The following is a 15,355-nucleotide window of genomic DNA, read 5'->3' on the forward strand; positions in this document are numbered from 1 at the left end:
TGCGTGAAAAATTCAGAATTATGTGTTAACATGACTTGTAGTTTAACTTGCTATCTAAGTAAATGACTGAATGAGGTGACTGGGGATCATATTGTGTTCGTTTTCTGCCGCGTTTGAGAAGACAAAGCACTATTTATGCGTTATTTGTACAGCTGCCACTGCTATCTTGATTTCCTGGTGTTTTTTTCTGCTCTCCGTTCTTGGCCCTTCGGCTCCTCGCCCCTCTTCTCTGAGCAGAGCAGGCAAGCCTATTGCCCTAGTGGCCCATTACTCAGACTCCACACAGACACAGTGTGTAGACATGCTGCTGGGAGAGCCAGTACTGCAAAACTTTGTTCATTTGCACGATGTCTCTCGTTCTCATTCGCTTGTAAATGTCCAAACTCACCAAAAATGACATTCGGTAGTTCCTACATATATATGTATAAATTTATGAGCTGTCTTTGCAACTTGTTTATTTTCTTTTGCGCTCGTTAGCATATTTAGCTAGCCGTCTCCATGGAAATCCGTTATTACGTGTGCTAATTTTGTTAGCCTTCTGGTAATAGATGGCAGGTAGCCTAGTGGTTAGAGCGTTGGACTAATAACCGAAAGGTTGCAAGATTGAATCCCTGAGCTAACAAGGTAAAAATCTGTTGTTCTGCCCCTGAACAAGACACTTAACCCACTGTTCTTAGGCTGTCATTTAAAATAAGAATTTGTTCTTAACTGACTTGCCTAGTTAAATAAAAGTAAAATTAAAAATAGATGCCCAATGTTTGTTTTTGCATTTTTGGCGCCACCTTGTGTACTAATTTGGTAATACCATATATCCTGGGGTGAGAGAAAGACGGTATGAAGATATGAAAATCTGGATACTGACCTACACTAGACCGTACTAAATACTTTTTCACGGCACTGTATGTGAGAATGCTGTTTATTGACTACAGCTCAGTGTTCAACACCTTAGTGCCCTCCAAGCTCATCACTAAGCTAACGACCCTGGGACTGACCACCTCCCTCTACAACTGGATCCTGGACTAGTGGAGCGGGTCGAGCGCTTCAAGTTCCATCAATAGGGATCTATCATGGTCCACACACACCAGCACAGTCATGAACAGCCTCTTCCCCCTCAGGAGACTGAAAATATTTGGCATGAGCGCTTAGATCCTCAAAATGTTCTACTGCTGCACCATTGAGAGGATCTTGACTGGCTGCATCACCGCTCGGTATAGCAACTGCTTGGCTTACATACGCAAAGCGCAGGGCAGGGCAGTGCATACGGCCCAGTACATCACTGGGGCCAAGCTCCCTGCAATCCAGGACCTCTATACCAGGTGGTGTCAGAGGAAGACCCTAAAGACTCCACCCACCCAAGTCATAGATTGTTCTCTCTGCTACCGTACTGCAAGCGGTACCGATGCACCAAGTCTGGAACCAACAGGACCCTGAACAGCTTCTACCCTCAAGCCATAAGACTGATAAATAGTTAGTCCAGGTAGCTATTTGGTTAACTATTTAACTATCTCCATTCACCCTTTTTGCACTAATTTCTTTGACTCATCACATACGCTGCTGGTACTGTTTATTGTCTGTAACTTTATTCCTGGTTATATGTACATATCTACCTCAATTACTTCATACCCCTACACTATAGTGGGCTTCCGAGTGGCGCAGCGTTCTAAGGCACTGAATCTCAGTGCAAGAGGTGTCACTATAGTACCTGGTTCAATTCCAGGCTATATCACATCTGGCCATGATTAGTCCCATACGGGTGGTGCACAATTGGCCCAGTGTTGGCTGGGGTTGGCCAGAGTAGGCCGTCATTGTAAATAAGAATTTGTTCTTAACTGACTTGCCTGGTTAAATAAAAAAACACATTTATCGTTATTCATTGTGTATGTATTATTACTTTTAAGCGTTTCACATTTGACAGATTTTATTATTGCCATGTAAAAAATATTGCCATACTGGTACTGTCCCAGTCCTAGTAGAACCCTGCTGCTACTGTCAGAACAGCGGGATACAGTACAGTACTGTGATGTGTGATTATGCTTCTGTAAATACAGCGGCATACAGTATTACAGTACAGCACTGGGATGTGTGATTATGCTTCTGTAAATACAGCGGCATACAGTATTACAGTACAGCACTGGGATGTGTGATTATGCTTCTGTAAATACAGCGGCATACAGTATTACAGTACAGCACTGGGATGTGTGATTATGCTTCTGTAAATACAGTGGCATACAGTATTACAGTACAGCACTGGGATGTGTGATTATGCTTCTGTAAATACAGCGTCATACACTATTACAGTACAGTACTGGGATGTGTGATTATGCTTCTGTAAATACAGCAGCATACAGTATTACAGTACAGCACTGGGATGTGTGATAACAGTGGGTTTGTGTGAGGTAGACAGAATGACGGAGAAGAGGGGGAAAGAGAAACTAGTATTTTTTTTAGAAATGATTTTATAACCATTGAAAGTTGTACTGTTTATTTGCAACCTACTGAAAGGAAATATGTTTTGGGTACCTGCCAGTGTTCACTGCATTCTGTCCAAATAACTGATTGATTTTGACGTGCAAGAATCACTTAAGAGCAACCTCTAATGTTCTGTTTGCTCTCTCTCTCTCTCTCTCGCTCTCTCCACAGATGCAGATCTACCTGTACAACTCTGATGACTTTGACAGTCTCAGTGCGGCCATCAAGGAGAAACGCATGATTGCTGCGCTGGCTGTGTTCTTTGAGGTAAGACTGGCTTCGGGCTGTGTTGAGATATTTTGGTTTCATTTGTTCCCAAACACAGTGAAACAGGAGGGTAGAGGGTAGGAATATAGTGCTCATTGGAAAATATGAACAACAGTAATGGATACACTGATCGAAAGCTGCTTGCTCTCCTGAGGCACATGGAATCTTTCTTCCTCTTCCTCGCTTTACTTCCAACTTCCCATATCCCTATTGTACATAACTATTCCCTCTCTCTCTCTCTCACTCACTCACACCCACACACACACACACACACACACACACACACACACACACACACACACACACACACACACACACACACACACACACACACACATCATCCCTATCCAGAGAGCTGTGACTCTGTCATTGCCACAGACAGACAGACAGGTGTCTTCAGGGAGTCATTACGGTGAAAGAGAAGCACAGAGAGACAGACAGGTGTCTTCAGGGAGTCATTACAGTGAAAGAGAAGCACAGACAGACAGACAGACAGGTGTCTTCAGGGAGTCATTATGGTGAAAGAGAAGCACAGACAGACAGACAGGTGTCTTCAGGGAGTCATTACAGTGAAAGAGAAGCACAGACAGACAGACAGGTGTCTACAGGGAGTCATTATGGTGAAAGAGAAGCACAGACAGACAGACAGGTATCTTCAGGGAGTCATTACGGTGAAAGAGAAGCACAGACAGACAGACAGACAGGTGTCTTCAGGGAGTCATTACAGTGAAAGAGAAGCACAGACAGACAGACAGACAGGTGTCTTCAGGGAGTCATTACGGTGAAAGAGAAGCACAGACAGACAGACAGGTGTCTACAGGGAGTCATTATGGTGAAAGAGAAGCACAGACAGACAGACAGGTATCTTCAGGGAGTCATTATGGTGAAAGAGAAGCACAGACAGACAGACAGGTGTCTTCAGGGAGTCATTACGGTGAAAGGGAAGCACAGACAGACAGACAGGTGTCTTCAGGGAGTCATTACAGTGAAAGAGAAGCACAGACAGAGTGAGAGAATAAGGGCTTCCTCTGCCGCTATCTCTTAAAAATCCCCTCTTTACCTAAAAGAAAAGTATTTGTCCGTCTGCCTGCCTGTTTGTATTAGTATGTGGGTTGTTACAAAAAGCTATTGGATAAGTATATGGTATTCTAAATTCAAAAAGCGAATACATATTTTATTTCTGCAATGAAATGAACCTTCTACTGAGCACACAAGGATGAGCACTCCACTTTGTTTCCCTGTTGGTTTATATCTGTACACTAACCCAGCATCATCACTCTCCAACATACACCCACAATGATCAATAACATGTTGGTACAATTATTTGAACATATTGGACCATGCATATAGCCTATACATGGTCCATATTATCAGGTATGCTATTAAGAATAAGCATTATCACCTGTAGCCCAACTGATGCGGAATTGTGGCTAGAAATACAGTGGGGGGAAAAAGTATTTGATCTCCTGCTGATTTTGTACGTTTGCCCACTTACAAAGAAATGATCAGTCTATAATTTTAATACTAGGTTTATTTGAACAGTGAGAGACAGAATAACAACAAAGAAATCCAGAAAAACGCATGTCAAAAATGTTATCAAATGATTTGCATTTTAATGAGGGAAATAAGTATTTGACCCCTCTGCAAAACATGACTTAGTACTTGGTGGCAAAACCCTTGTTGGCAATCACAGAGGTCAGACGTTTCTTGTAGTTGGCCACCAGGTTTGCACACATCTCAGGAGGGATTTTGTCCCACTCCTCTTTGCAGATCTTCTCCAAGTCATTAAGGCTTCGAGGCTGACGTTTGGCAACTCGAACCTTCAGCTCCCTCCACAGATTTTCTATGGGATTAAGGTCTGGAGACTGGCTAGGCCACTCCAGGACCTTAATGTGCTTCTTCTTGAGCCACTCCTTTGTTGCATTGGCCGTGTGTTTTGGGTCATTGACATGCTGGAATACCCATCCACGACCCATTTTCAATGCCCTAGCTGAGGGAAGGAGGTTCTCACCCAAGATTTGACGGTACATGGCCCCGTCCATCGTCCCTTTGATGCGGTGAAGTTGTCCTGTCCCCTTAGCAGAAAAACACCCCCAAAGCATAACGTTTCCACCTCCATGTTTGACGGTGGAGATGGTGTTCTTGGGGTCATAGGCAGCATTCCTCCTCCTCCAAACACGGCGAGTTGAGTTGATGTCAAAGAGCTCCATTTTGGTCTCATCTGACCACAACACTTTCACAAGTTGTCCTCTCAGTCATTCAGATGTTCATTGGCAAACTTCAGACGGGCATGTATATGTATTCTTGAGCAGGGGGACCTTGCGGGCGCTGCAGGATTTCAGTCCTTCACGGTGTAGTGTGTTACCAATTGTTTTCTTGGTGACTATGGTCCCAGCTGCCTTGAGATCATTGACAAGATCCTCCTGTGTAGTTCTGGGATGATTCCTCACAGTTCTCATGATCATTGCAACTCCACGAGGTGAGATCTTGCATGGAGCCCCAGGCCGAGGGATATTGACAGATTTTTTGAGTTTCTTCCATTTGCTAATAATCGCACCAAATGTTGTCACCTTCTCACCAAGCTGCTTGGCGATGAGCTTGTAGCTCATTCCAGCCTTGTGTAGGTCTATAATCTTGTCCCTGACATCCTTGGAGAGCTCTTTGGTCTTGGCCATGGTGGAGAGTTTGGAATCTGATTGATTGATTGCTTCTGTGGACAGGTGTCTTTTTTACAGGTAACAAGCTGCGGTTAGGAGCACTCCCTTTAAGAGTGTGCTCCTAATCTCAGCTCGTTACCTGTATAAAAGACACCTGGGAGCCAGAAATCTTTCTGATTGAGAGGGGGTCAAATACTTATTTCCCTCATTAAAATGCAAATCAATTTATAACATTTCTGACATGCGTTTTTCTGGATATTTTTGTTGTTATTCTGTCTCTCACTGTTCAAATAAACCTACCATTAAAATTATAGACTGATCCTTTCTTTTTCAGTGGGAAAACGTACAAAATCAGCAGGGGATCAAATCCTTTTTTCCCCCACTGTAAATAGGTTGAAGCATGAGGTTGCCTGTCTGCAGTTACCCTATTGGAATAATCATTAGCCAGATCCCAAATGTGATCTTTTAACTAGTTAGCATTCTATTGATGAATGTTGTCCCAAGAAATTGCATACACACAGTGAATATAATGTAGGCCTACATGTTAGGATAACCTGCCACCCGGGGTAACACGCCCCCTGCCTGTACTTCTCAAAGAAACCAATTCAGGTCACCATCCCCCCCAACACCTTCCCTGGTTGCCAAATGATTTTGAGGTAGGGTAGCGTTTTACCCTAAGTTACCCTACAGTTGACCCATGTTACATTTAGCCCCACTCTCCCCTATGCACTCACAGCAAATTGCTGAGTAAAAGACAATTTATGCTTGATCCAAAAATGTGGTGCGTTGCCCCCGGAGGAATTCAGAGGTCAAATTCACCTCCGTAGGACATCGCCGTGCGCCTCCCAAATTTTGTAACAATGCGGAGGGCGCCATATAGCTCTATACAGCTCCGCATTGACATGATTTCTTGACGGTAGGTAGGGGCGGGAGGTCCTTTATAAACACAAACTCACTTCCTTGACAACTTCCTTCACAACAGCTCTGCTCAACAGCTCTGCGCTGCTCGGTGAAGTGCAAGAAGTATGAATGCCCTGACTTCTGCAGAGGACGTCTCACCATTAATGCAGCATGGAAAATGCAGATGTCAGATTGACCATGCAGCGCCTTTTAGGTGCTTAATAATGCCGCTGCTCTGGGTTTTAAATGGTTCAGTTTGCACATATTTAAGAGTTGAGAAATAAATAAATGAGGAATGGAAAGCTGGGATCCCCCTTTTTTTAACAAGTACCATTAAAACTGCTGTTTTCGCAATTTCAAGCATTGTTGTGCATTGACTGCTTGTCAGAATGCATGTTTCCCTCCCTAGGGAACTCGCAACTTCAATGCGTCTCTAGAGGAATATTTATCTCACATAAAACACACAACAAGCCGACTAGGTAAATCCACTACATGACCAAAAGTATTTGGACACCTGCTCGTCGAACATCTCATTTCAAAATCATGGGCATTAATATGGCGTTGGTCCCCCCTTTGCTGCTACAACAGCCTCCACTCTTCTGGGAAGGCTTTCCACTAGATGTTGGAACATTGCTGCGGGGACTTGCTTCCATTCAGCCACGAGCATTAGTGAGGTCGGGCACTGATGTTGGCCGATTAGGCCTTACTCGCAGTAATCATTCCAATTCATGCCAAATGTGTTCGATGGGGTTGAGGTCAGGGCTCTGTGCAGGCCTGTCAAGTTCATCCACAGCGATCTCGATAGACCTCGCTTTGTGCACGGGGGCATTGTCATGCTGAAACAGGGAAGGGCCTTCCCCAAACTGTTGCCACATAGATGGCAGCACAGAATCAGATGGTGAAGTGTGATTCATCACTCCAGAGAAGTCCAATGGTGTCCAATGGCGACGAGCTTTCCACCACTCCAGCTGACGCTTGGCATTGCGCATGGTAATTGTAGGCTTGTGTGCGGCTGTTCGGCCATGGGAACCCATTTTATGAAGCCCTCGACGAACAGTTATTGTGCTGACTTTTCTTTCGGAGGCAATTTGGAACTCGGTAGTGAGTGTTGCAACCGAGGAGAGACTAATTTTACACGCTGCACGCTTCAGCACTCTGCGGTCCCGTTCTGTGAGCTTGTGTGGCCTACCACTTCGCGGCTGAGCCGCTGTTGATCCTAGATCTTTCCACTTCACAATACGAGCACTTACAGTTGACTGGCGCAGCTCCAGCAGGGCAGAAATTTGACGAACTGATATGTTGGAAAGGTGAAATCCTATGACGGTGCTACGTTGTAAGTCACTAAGCTCTTCAGTACGAGCCATTCTACTGCTAATGTTTGTCTATGGAGATCTCATGGTTGTGTGCTCCATTTTATACACTTGTCAGCAACGGGTGTGGCTGAAATAGCCGAATCCACTAATTTGAAGGGATGTCCACATACTTTTGTATAGTGTTTTTCTGATTCTTCTATTCATTACTCGTTTTGGTTGCAGATGAAAAGTAAATGTGGACTGTTCTAGCATCTTCAAAGTGCGCCTCAGCAGAATATTGTTTTCATGTTCCATTTTTGGGGGCGTGTTGGCAAGGATTTAGCCATGGCAACGCCATAGTAAAATGGCTGGTTCTATTTCTATTATACTGATGTGATCTATTACATAGAAGCACTCTATCCTAACACTCAGAGCCACACAGACAAAGTGGCTGGCACAGTTCCTCTCTGACAGAGAGGCAGGCAGGTAGGAGTGGGGACACAGGTATTTCTAGGTCTGTGGCTAGACAACAACGGACCTTGTGTGATTGAAGACCTAAATGCTACCACTGTTTTTCTGACAGCCCTTCAGCAATTAGCATCAGCGCCAACACACATGTATCCCGCTGAATTACATTTTAAAGAGCAGGACACACACCTGACACACACACACACACACACACACATTTACACACACACACCTGACACACACACACACACACACACACACACACACACACACATACACACACACACACACAGACACACACACATATACACACACACACATATACACATATACACACACACACAGACACACCAGTTTACCATTTCTAATCGAGCTGCATTTAGGCTCCCTGAGGGTGTATGAATGGTCGCTAAGGGGTTCATATTATTATCCACATTCAGCACTTAGTTACAGACTATTACTCTCATTGGACTGACCTGAATTAGGAATGGGAAGGACGATGAGGAGGAGGAGCGGTCCCCATATCTCAACACTTTTTTTCACCCCTCTAAGTGTAAATAGCACATTGGGAATGTTGGTAATAAATGTGATATGTGTACTGAACTGAGTGTGGGTACTGTAACTGCTGTTCTGGGCTGTCCTGTAAAATATCCTGTGTCTTGTTTGTTGTCTTCAGGTGGGGCGGAGAGACAATCCAGCCGTAGAGCCCATCATCCAGGGACTGAAACGGGTTGTACACCACGGTGAGTATACCACTGGCACTCACACTACTACTGTCTACTACTCTCTCGCTGTGCTGCTGTTCAACAACCTTAGTTCTATAGCACTTCTCAGTTAACTACAGAGTCAGCAGGGCCCCAGGTTCTCAGTCTTCCCACAGAAACACAGATATAAATACAGACACACTAATGATTGTTAAAGAGGACCTTGGCTTTATCACTTTCGCTATAATTCATACTAATAATTGGATTTATATAGCGCTTTTCTACCAACTGAGGTACTTAAAGCGCTTTACATAGTAATGGGGAAACTCACCTCATCCACAGCGACCATTTTTGTGCCAGAACACTCACCAGCTATCAGGTCGAGGGGTGAGGAGTGATTGTATACCAATTAGGAATGAGGGGGATGATATCAGGTTTAATACCCCTACTCTTATGATAAATGCCATGGGATTATTTTTATTTATTTGCATTTTTATATTTAAAAAATGACCCCTTTTTCATGGTATCCAATTGGTAGTTACAGTCTTGTCTCATCACTGTGTCTCCCGTACGGAAGTTCGGGAGCCATGCATCCTCCGAAACACATCCCGCACGGCTTCTTGACACAACGCCCACTTAACCCAAAAGCCAGCCACACTAACATGTCAGAGGAAACGCTGTACACCTGGTGACAGTGTCAACATACACTACACCCAGCCCGCCACAGGGGTCGCTAGTGCACGATGGGACAAGGACATCCCTGCCGACCAAACCCTCCCCTAACCCAGACGACACTGCGCCAATTGTGCTTCGCCCCATGGGTCTCCCGATCACAACAGAGCCTGGACTTGAACCCAGAATCTCTAGTGGCACAGCGCCACTCAGGAGGCCCTAGTGCCATGGGATTTGAATGACCACAGAGGGTCAGGACACCCTTTAGCTTCCCATCTAAAAGACAGCACCCTATGCAGGGCAATGTCCCCTTCATTGCTTTAGGATCTCCTTAGCCCTCCAACACCACTTCCAGCAGCATCTGGTCTCCCATCCAGCCAGGACCAACCCTGCTTAGCTTCAGAAGCAAGCCAGCAGTGGGATGCATGGTGGTATACTGCTGGCTGTATAGGGCTTTCAGTCACACACAAGAGCACTCAATGAATGTCCACAAAAAAATACAAATTTAAAAAAAAGAGACAGAGAAATGATTTCCCAAGTTGTTGTTTGTGAGGTTAATGTGAGGTGATTACTTCAAACATCACACATCTCCCAGACTGTCTATTTTCAAACATCACACATCTCCCAGACTGACTATTTTCAAACATCACACATATCCCAGACTGTCTATTTTCAAACATCACACATCTCCCAGACTGACTATTTTCAAACATCACACATATCCCAGACTGTCTATTTTCAAACATCACACATCTCCCAGACTGACTATTTTCAGACATCACACATCTCCCAGACTGTCTATTTTCAAACATCACACATCTCCCAGACATCACACATCTCCCAGACTGTCTATTTTCAGACATCACACATCTCCCAGACTGACTATTTTCAGACATCACACATCTCCCAGACTGACTATTTTCAAACATCACACATATCCCAGACTGACTATTTTCAGACATCACACATCTCCCAGACTGTCTATTATCAGACATCACACATCTCCCAGACTGTCTGTTTTCAGACATCACACATCTCCCAGACTGTCTATTTTCAGACATCACACATCTCCCAGACTGTCTATTTTCAGACATCACACATCTCCCAGACTGTCTATTATCAGACATCACACATCTCCCAGACTGTCTATTATCAGACATCACACATCTCCCAGACTGTCTATTATCAGACATCACACATCTCCCAGACTGTCTATTATCAGACATCACACATCTCCCAGACTGTCTATTATCAGACATCACACATCTCCCAGACTGTCTGTGAATAGAGATTCCACGCCTCTCATCTGGTCTTCCATCCATTTGTTTAAGCTTTTGAAGATACTTTACCTTGGCGTTTATTTTTAATCCCAAATTAGAGTCTGACCAGAAGCTGTGAGCCCAGTCTTCCATCAAGAGGAAGGCAGTACAGAGTTACCCCTGCTTCTCTCTCTGTGTAGCACTGCAAAGAAGAGACGGAAAAGTTAATTGCATCTAAACCTCAATTTGTCAACACTGTCTCGCTCGCTCACACACACACACACACACACACACACACACACACACACAGAATTTACATACACAGCAGCAGCATCAGATGCATGCTCGCTTGCACCATTAATGTTTAATGCTAGGGGGACACAGATAGACATGCCTATCTGTATGGTCTGAAAGTGGAGTTAGCTGGTGTCGATACAAACATGAGTAATGCCGTGTCTCCACCAGCCCGTATCCGGATGTGCTTTACCATGTTTCCCTAATCCCCTGCTGCACCTGCCTAAACACACACACGCACACCGGCCTGAACGAATTGCCCCTTAGGGATTCATGAAGTTGTATTGTATTGCATATGGAGCCGTGCCGCTGTGTATGTGTGCATGCACGCTTTGTGTGTACTAACACATACAGCTGGGTTAACAATGTGCTACTGACGTAGTTCTCTTTATGTGGGTCCACTCAGAGACAGACGGAGAGAAAACATGTTAATGGAAGAAGGGAATAAACTGAGAGCATATGGTCTCTTTACTCATGCTGATTCATCTCACACAACTGGAGCTCCTCCGTGCTTCTCTGGGTCTTTATCCCATTCATTACACTGACTATCTATACTGAATGATCTGACATGGCTGGAAGGGGGCTAGAATGGGGCTAGCAGGCAGGTGGTATTGCTAGGTTTAGTAAACTAAAAAGCATGCTGGGTTGTGTTGTTGTTCTGATGGTCCAAGGGAGGCTCCTGGTTCTCTGGCTAGGTACTTAGGCTGTGTCCCAAGTGTTACCCTATTCCCATAGGGCTCTGGTCAAAGTAGGACACTACATAGGTGATAAGGTGCAATTTGGGACGCACTATACTGTTCTCTTCTAGCTGGGTGGCGGTGGTGGGCTTTCCACCAGCTTGTTAGCCTCAGCCATCCATTCATTAGCAGGTCTGAGGTAGCACCACCATACGGCACTGGGCTGTCTTACTACTGAAACAACCCATGATGTCAGCAACAGAAAGGTTAATGTGGGGTGGCACTAGGGATTACTGAAACAATCCACAATGTCAGTAACTGAAATGGGCTGTATTGTCTGACTACTGAAACAAACCATGATGTCGGGAACAGAAAGGGGCTGTGCTGTCTGACAACTGAAACGACCCACGATGTCAGGAACAGAAAGGGGCTGTGCTGTCTGACTACTGAAACGACACACAATGTCGGGAACAGAAAGGGGCTGTGCTGTCTGACTACTGAAATTACCCACGATGTCGAGAACAGAAAGGGGATGTGCTGTCTGACTACTGAAACGACCCACGATGTCGGGAACAGAAAGGGGCTGTGCTGTCTGACTACTGAAACGACCCACGATGTCGAGAACAGAAAGGGGATGTGCTGTCTGACTACTGAAACGACCCACGATGTCGAGAACAGAAAGGGGATGTGCTGTCTGACTACTGAAACGACACACGATGTCGGGAACAGAAAGGGGCTGTGCTGTCTGACTACTGAAATTACCCACGATGTCGGGAACAGAAAGGGGCTGTGCTGTCTGACTACTGAAATTACCCACGATGTCGAGAACAGAAAGGGGATGTGCTGTCTGACTACTGAAACGACACACGATGTCGGGAACAGAAAGGGGCTGTGCTGTCTGACTACTGAAATTACCCACGATGTCGGGAACAGAAAGGGGTTGTGCTGTCTGACTACTGAAACGACACACAATGTCAGGAACAGAAAGGGGCTGTGCTGTCTGACTACTGAAACGACACACGATGTTGGGAACAGAAAGGGGCTGTGCTGTCTGACTACTGAAATTACCCACGATGTCGGGAACAGAAAGGGGTTATGCTGTCTGACTACTGAAACGACACACGATGTCGGGAACAGAAAGGGGCTGTGCTGTCTGACTACTGAAATGACCCACGATGTCAGGAACAGAAAGGGGCTGTGCTGTCTGACTACTGAAACGACCCACGATGTCGAGAACAGAAAGGGGCTGTGCTGTCTGACTACTGAAACGGCCCACGATGTCAGGAACAGAAAGGGGCTGTGCTGTCTGACTACTGAAACGACACACGATGTCGGGAACAGAAAGGGGCTGTGCTGTCTGACTACTGAAATTACCCACGATGTCGAGAACAGAAAGGGGATGTGCTGTCTGACTACTGAAACGACCCACGATGTCAGGAACAGAAAGGGGCTGTGCTGTCTGACTACTGAAACGACACACGATGTCGGGAACAGAAAGGGGCTGTGCTGTCTGACTACTGAAATTACCCACGATGTCGGGAACAGAAAGGGGCTGTGCGTCTGACTACTGAAATGACACACGATGTCTGGAACAGAAAGGGGCTGTGCTGTCTGACTACTGAAATTACCCACGATGTCGGGAACAGAAAGGGTCTGTGCTGTCTGACTACTGAAATGACCCACGATGTCAGGAACAGAAAGGGGCTGTGCTGTCTGACTACTGAAACGACCCACGATGTCGAGAACAGAAAGGGGCTGTGCTGTCTGACTACTGAAACGACACACGATGTCGGGAACAGAAAGGGGCTGTGCTGTCTGACTACTGAAACGACACACGATGTCGGGAACAGAAAGGGGCTGTGCTGTCTGACTACTGAAACGACACACGATGTCGGGAACAGAAAGGGGCTGTGCTGTCTGACTACTGAAACGACACACGATGTCGGGAACAGAAAGGGGTTGTGCTGTCTGACTACTGAAACGACACACGATGTCGGGAACAGAAAGGGGTTGTGCTGTCTGACTACTGAAACGACACACGATGTCGGGAACAGAAAGGGGTTGTGCTGTCTGACTACTGAAACGACACACGATGTCGGGAACAGAAAGGGGTTGTGCTGTCTGACTACTGAAACGACACACGATGTCGGGAACAGAAAGGGGCTGTGGTGTCTGACTACTGAAACGACACACGATGTCGGGAACAGAAAGGGGTTGTGCTGTCTGACTACTGAAACGACCCACGATGTCGGGAACAGAAAGGGGCTATGCTGTCTGACTACTGAAACGACACACGATGTCGGGAACAGAAAGGGGCTGTGCTGTCTGACTACTGAAACGACACACGATGTCGGGAACAGAAAGGGGTTGTGCTGTCTGAGGTCAGGCGGTAGTAGAGATGCTGTGACTACTGAAACATCCCATGATGTTGGGACACATCTGCTCTACACGTCTGCTGTACACGTCTGCTCTACACATCTGCTCTACACCTCTGCTCTACACATCTGCTCTACACCTATGCTCTACACCTCTGCTCTACACCTCTGCTCTACACCTCTGCTCTACACATCTGCTCTACACCTCTGCTCTACACATCTGCTCTACACCTCTGCTCTACACATCTGCTCTACACCTCTGCTCTACACCTCTGCTCTACACGTCTGCTGTCTCGTCCCACTCCCCATAGTCCACGGTATAGCGTCCTCTTCATCCTTCCATAGTAACATATATGACTGTTAGTAGGATCTCCCTCATACCCACATGGCTTGGTTTATATCTTAACCCCAAGCTCAAGGTCCTGCTTCCACCACAGGTTGTCTCCATCTCCCACTTTACTACCCCGGATTGTGACAGCAGCCTCAAAACACAGGAGGGTGTATCCAAGGAGGGAACTCTCTCTCCCTGTGGTTACAGCGGGCTACAGCAGCCCACCGATGGATTAGTTGTCAGAGCAGGACACTTTATCTGATCGTCCTCCTCCTCCTCTTCCTCTCCTTTCTGTTAAGCCCTGATGTTGCCAAACAAATGCCAGAAGGAGGTTTTTAGGCAGGAAATGTCCATGTAAAACAGGACGCCAGCGAAAATCTCTTAGAGCGATGTTCCCAATAACTGTCAGTTGTAAATAAACACGGATCCTCCTACCTGATTTAAAATAAAATACAGAACTTATGGCTGATTATGCACAGTAAATAAATGCACTGTACTCTAAACATTTGGGGATTGAAATAGGCGTAAAGACGCACTATAATGTCTATTTTCTATTTAAATATGTGGGAATAATCTACATTTTCTTTACAGTATGTGGGTCTCTGAGTGTGTGTGGGTCTCTGAGTACACCTATGGGAGAATGCTGTTCATTGACTACAGCTCAGCGTTCAACACCATAGTGCTCACGAAGCTCATCACTAAGCTAAGGACTCTGGGACTAAACACCTCCCTCTGCAACTGGATCCTGGACTTCCTGACGGGCCGCCCCCAGGGGGTAAGAGTAGGCAACAACACGTCAGCCATGCTGATCCTTGACACTGGGGCCCCTCAGGGGTGTGTACTTAGTCCCCTCCTGAATTCCCTGTAAACCCACGACTGCGTTGCCAAACACAACTCCAACACCATCATTAAGTTTGCTGACGACACAACAGTGGTAGGCCTGATCACCGACAACGATGAGACGGTCTATAGGGATGAGGTCAGAGAACT

The 15,355-nt window shown here is 45.9% G+C and overlaps 1 protein-coding gene across 2 annotated transcripts in view; it reads left to right on the forward strand.

The window, feature by feature from the left end:
- LOC106583528 (receptor-type tyrosine-protein phosphatase gamma) overlaps positions 1-15,355 on the forward strand; it is a 258,643-nt gene that overhangs the window by 176,593 nt on the left and 66,695 nt on the right. For both annotated transcript variants that reach the window (XM_045705290.2, XM_045705291.2), the window contains exons 5-6: positions 2,641-2,736; positions 8,730-8,796. In XM_045705290.2, coding sequence (XP_045561246.1) covers positions 2,641-2,736; positions 8,730-8,796 — 163 coding nt within the window. The remainder of the gene's footprint in view (positions 1-2,640; positions 2,737-8,729; positions 8,797-15,355) is intronic.

Source organism: Salmo salar, chromosome 22 (genome assembly GCF_965601325.2).
Source record: "Salmo salar chromosome 22, fSalSal1, whole genome shotgun sequence".
Lineage (NCBI taxonomy): Eukaryota > Metazoa > Chordata > Actinopteri > Salmoniformes > Salmonidae > Salmo > Salmo salar.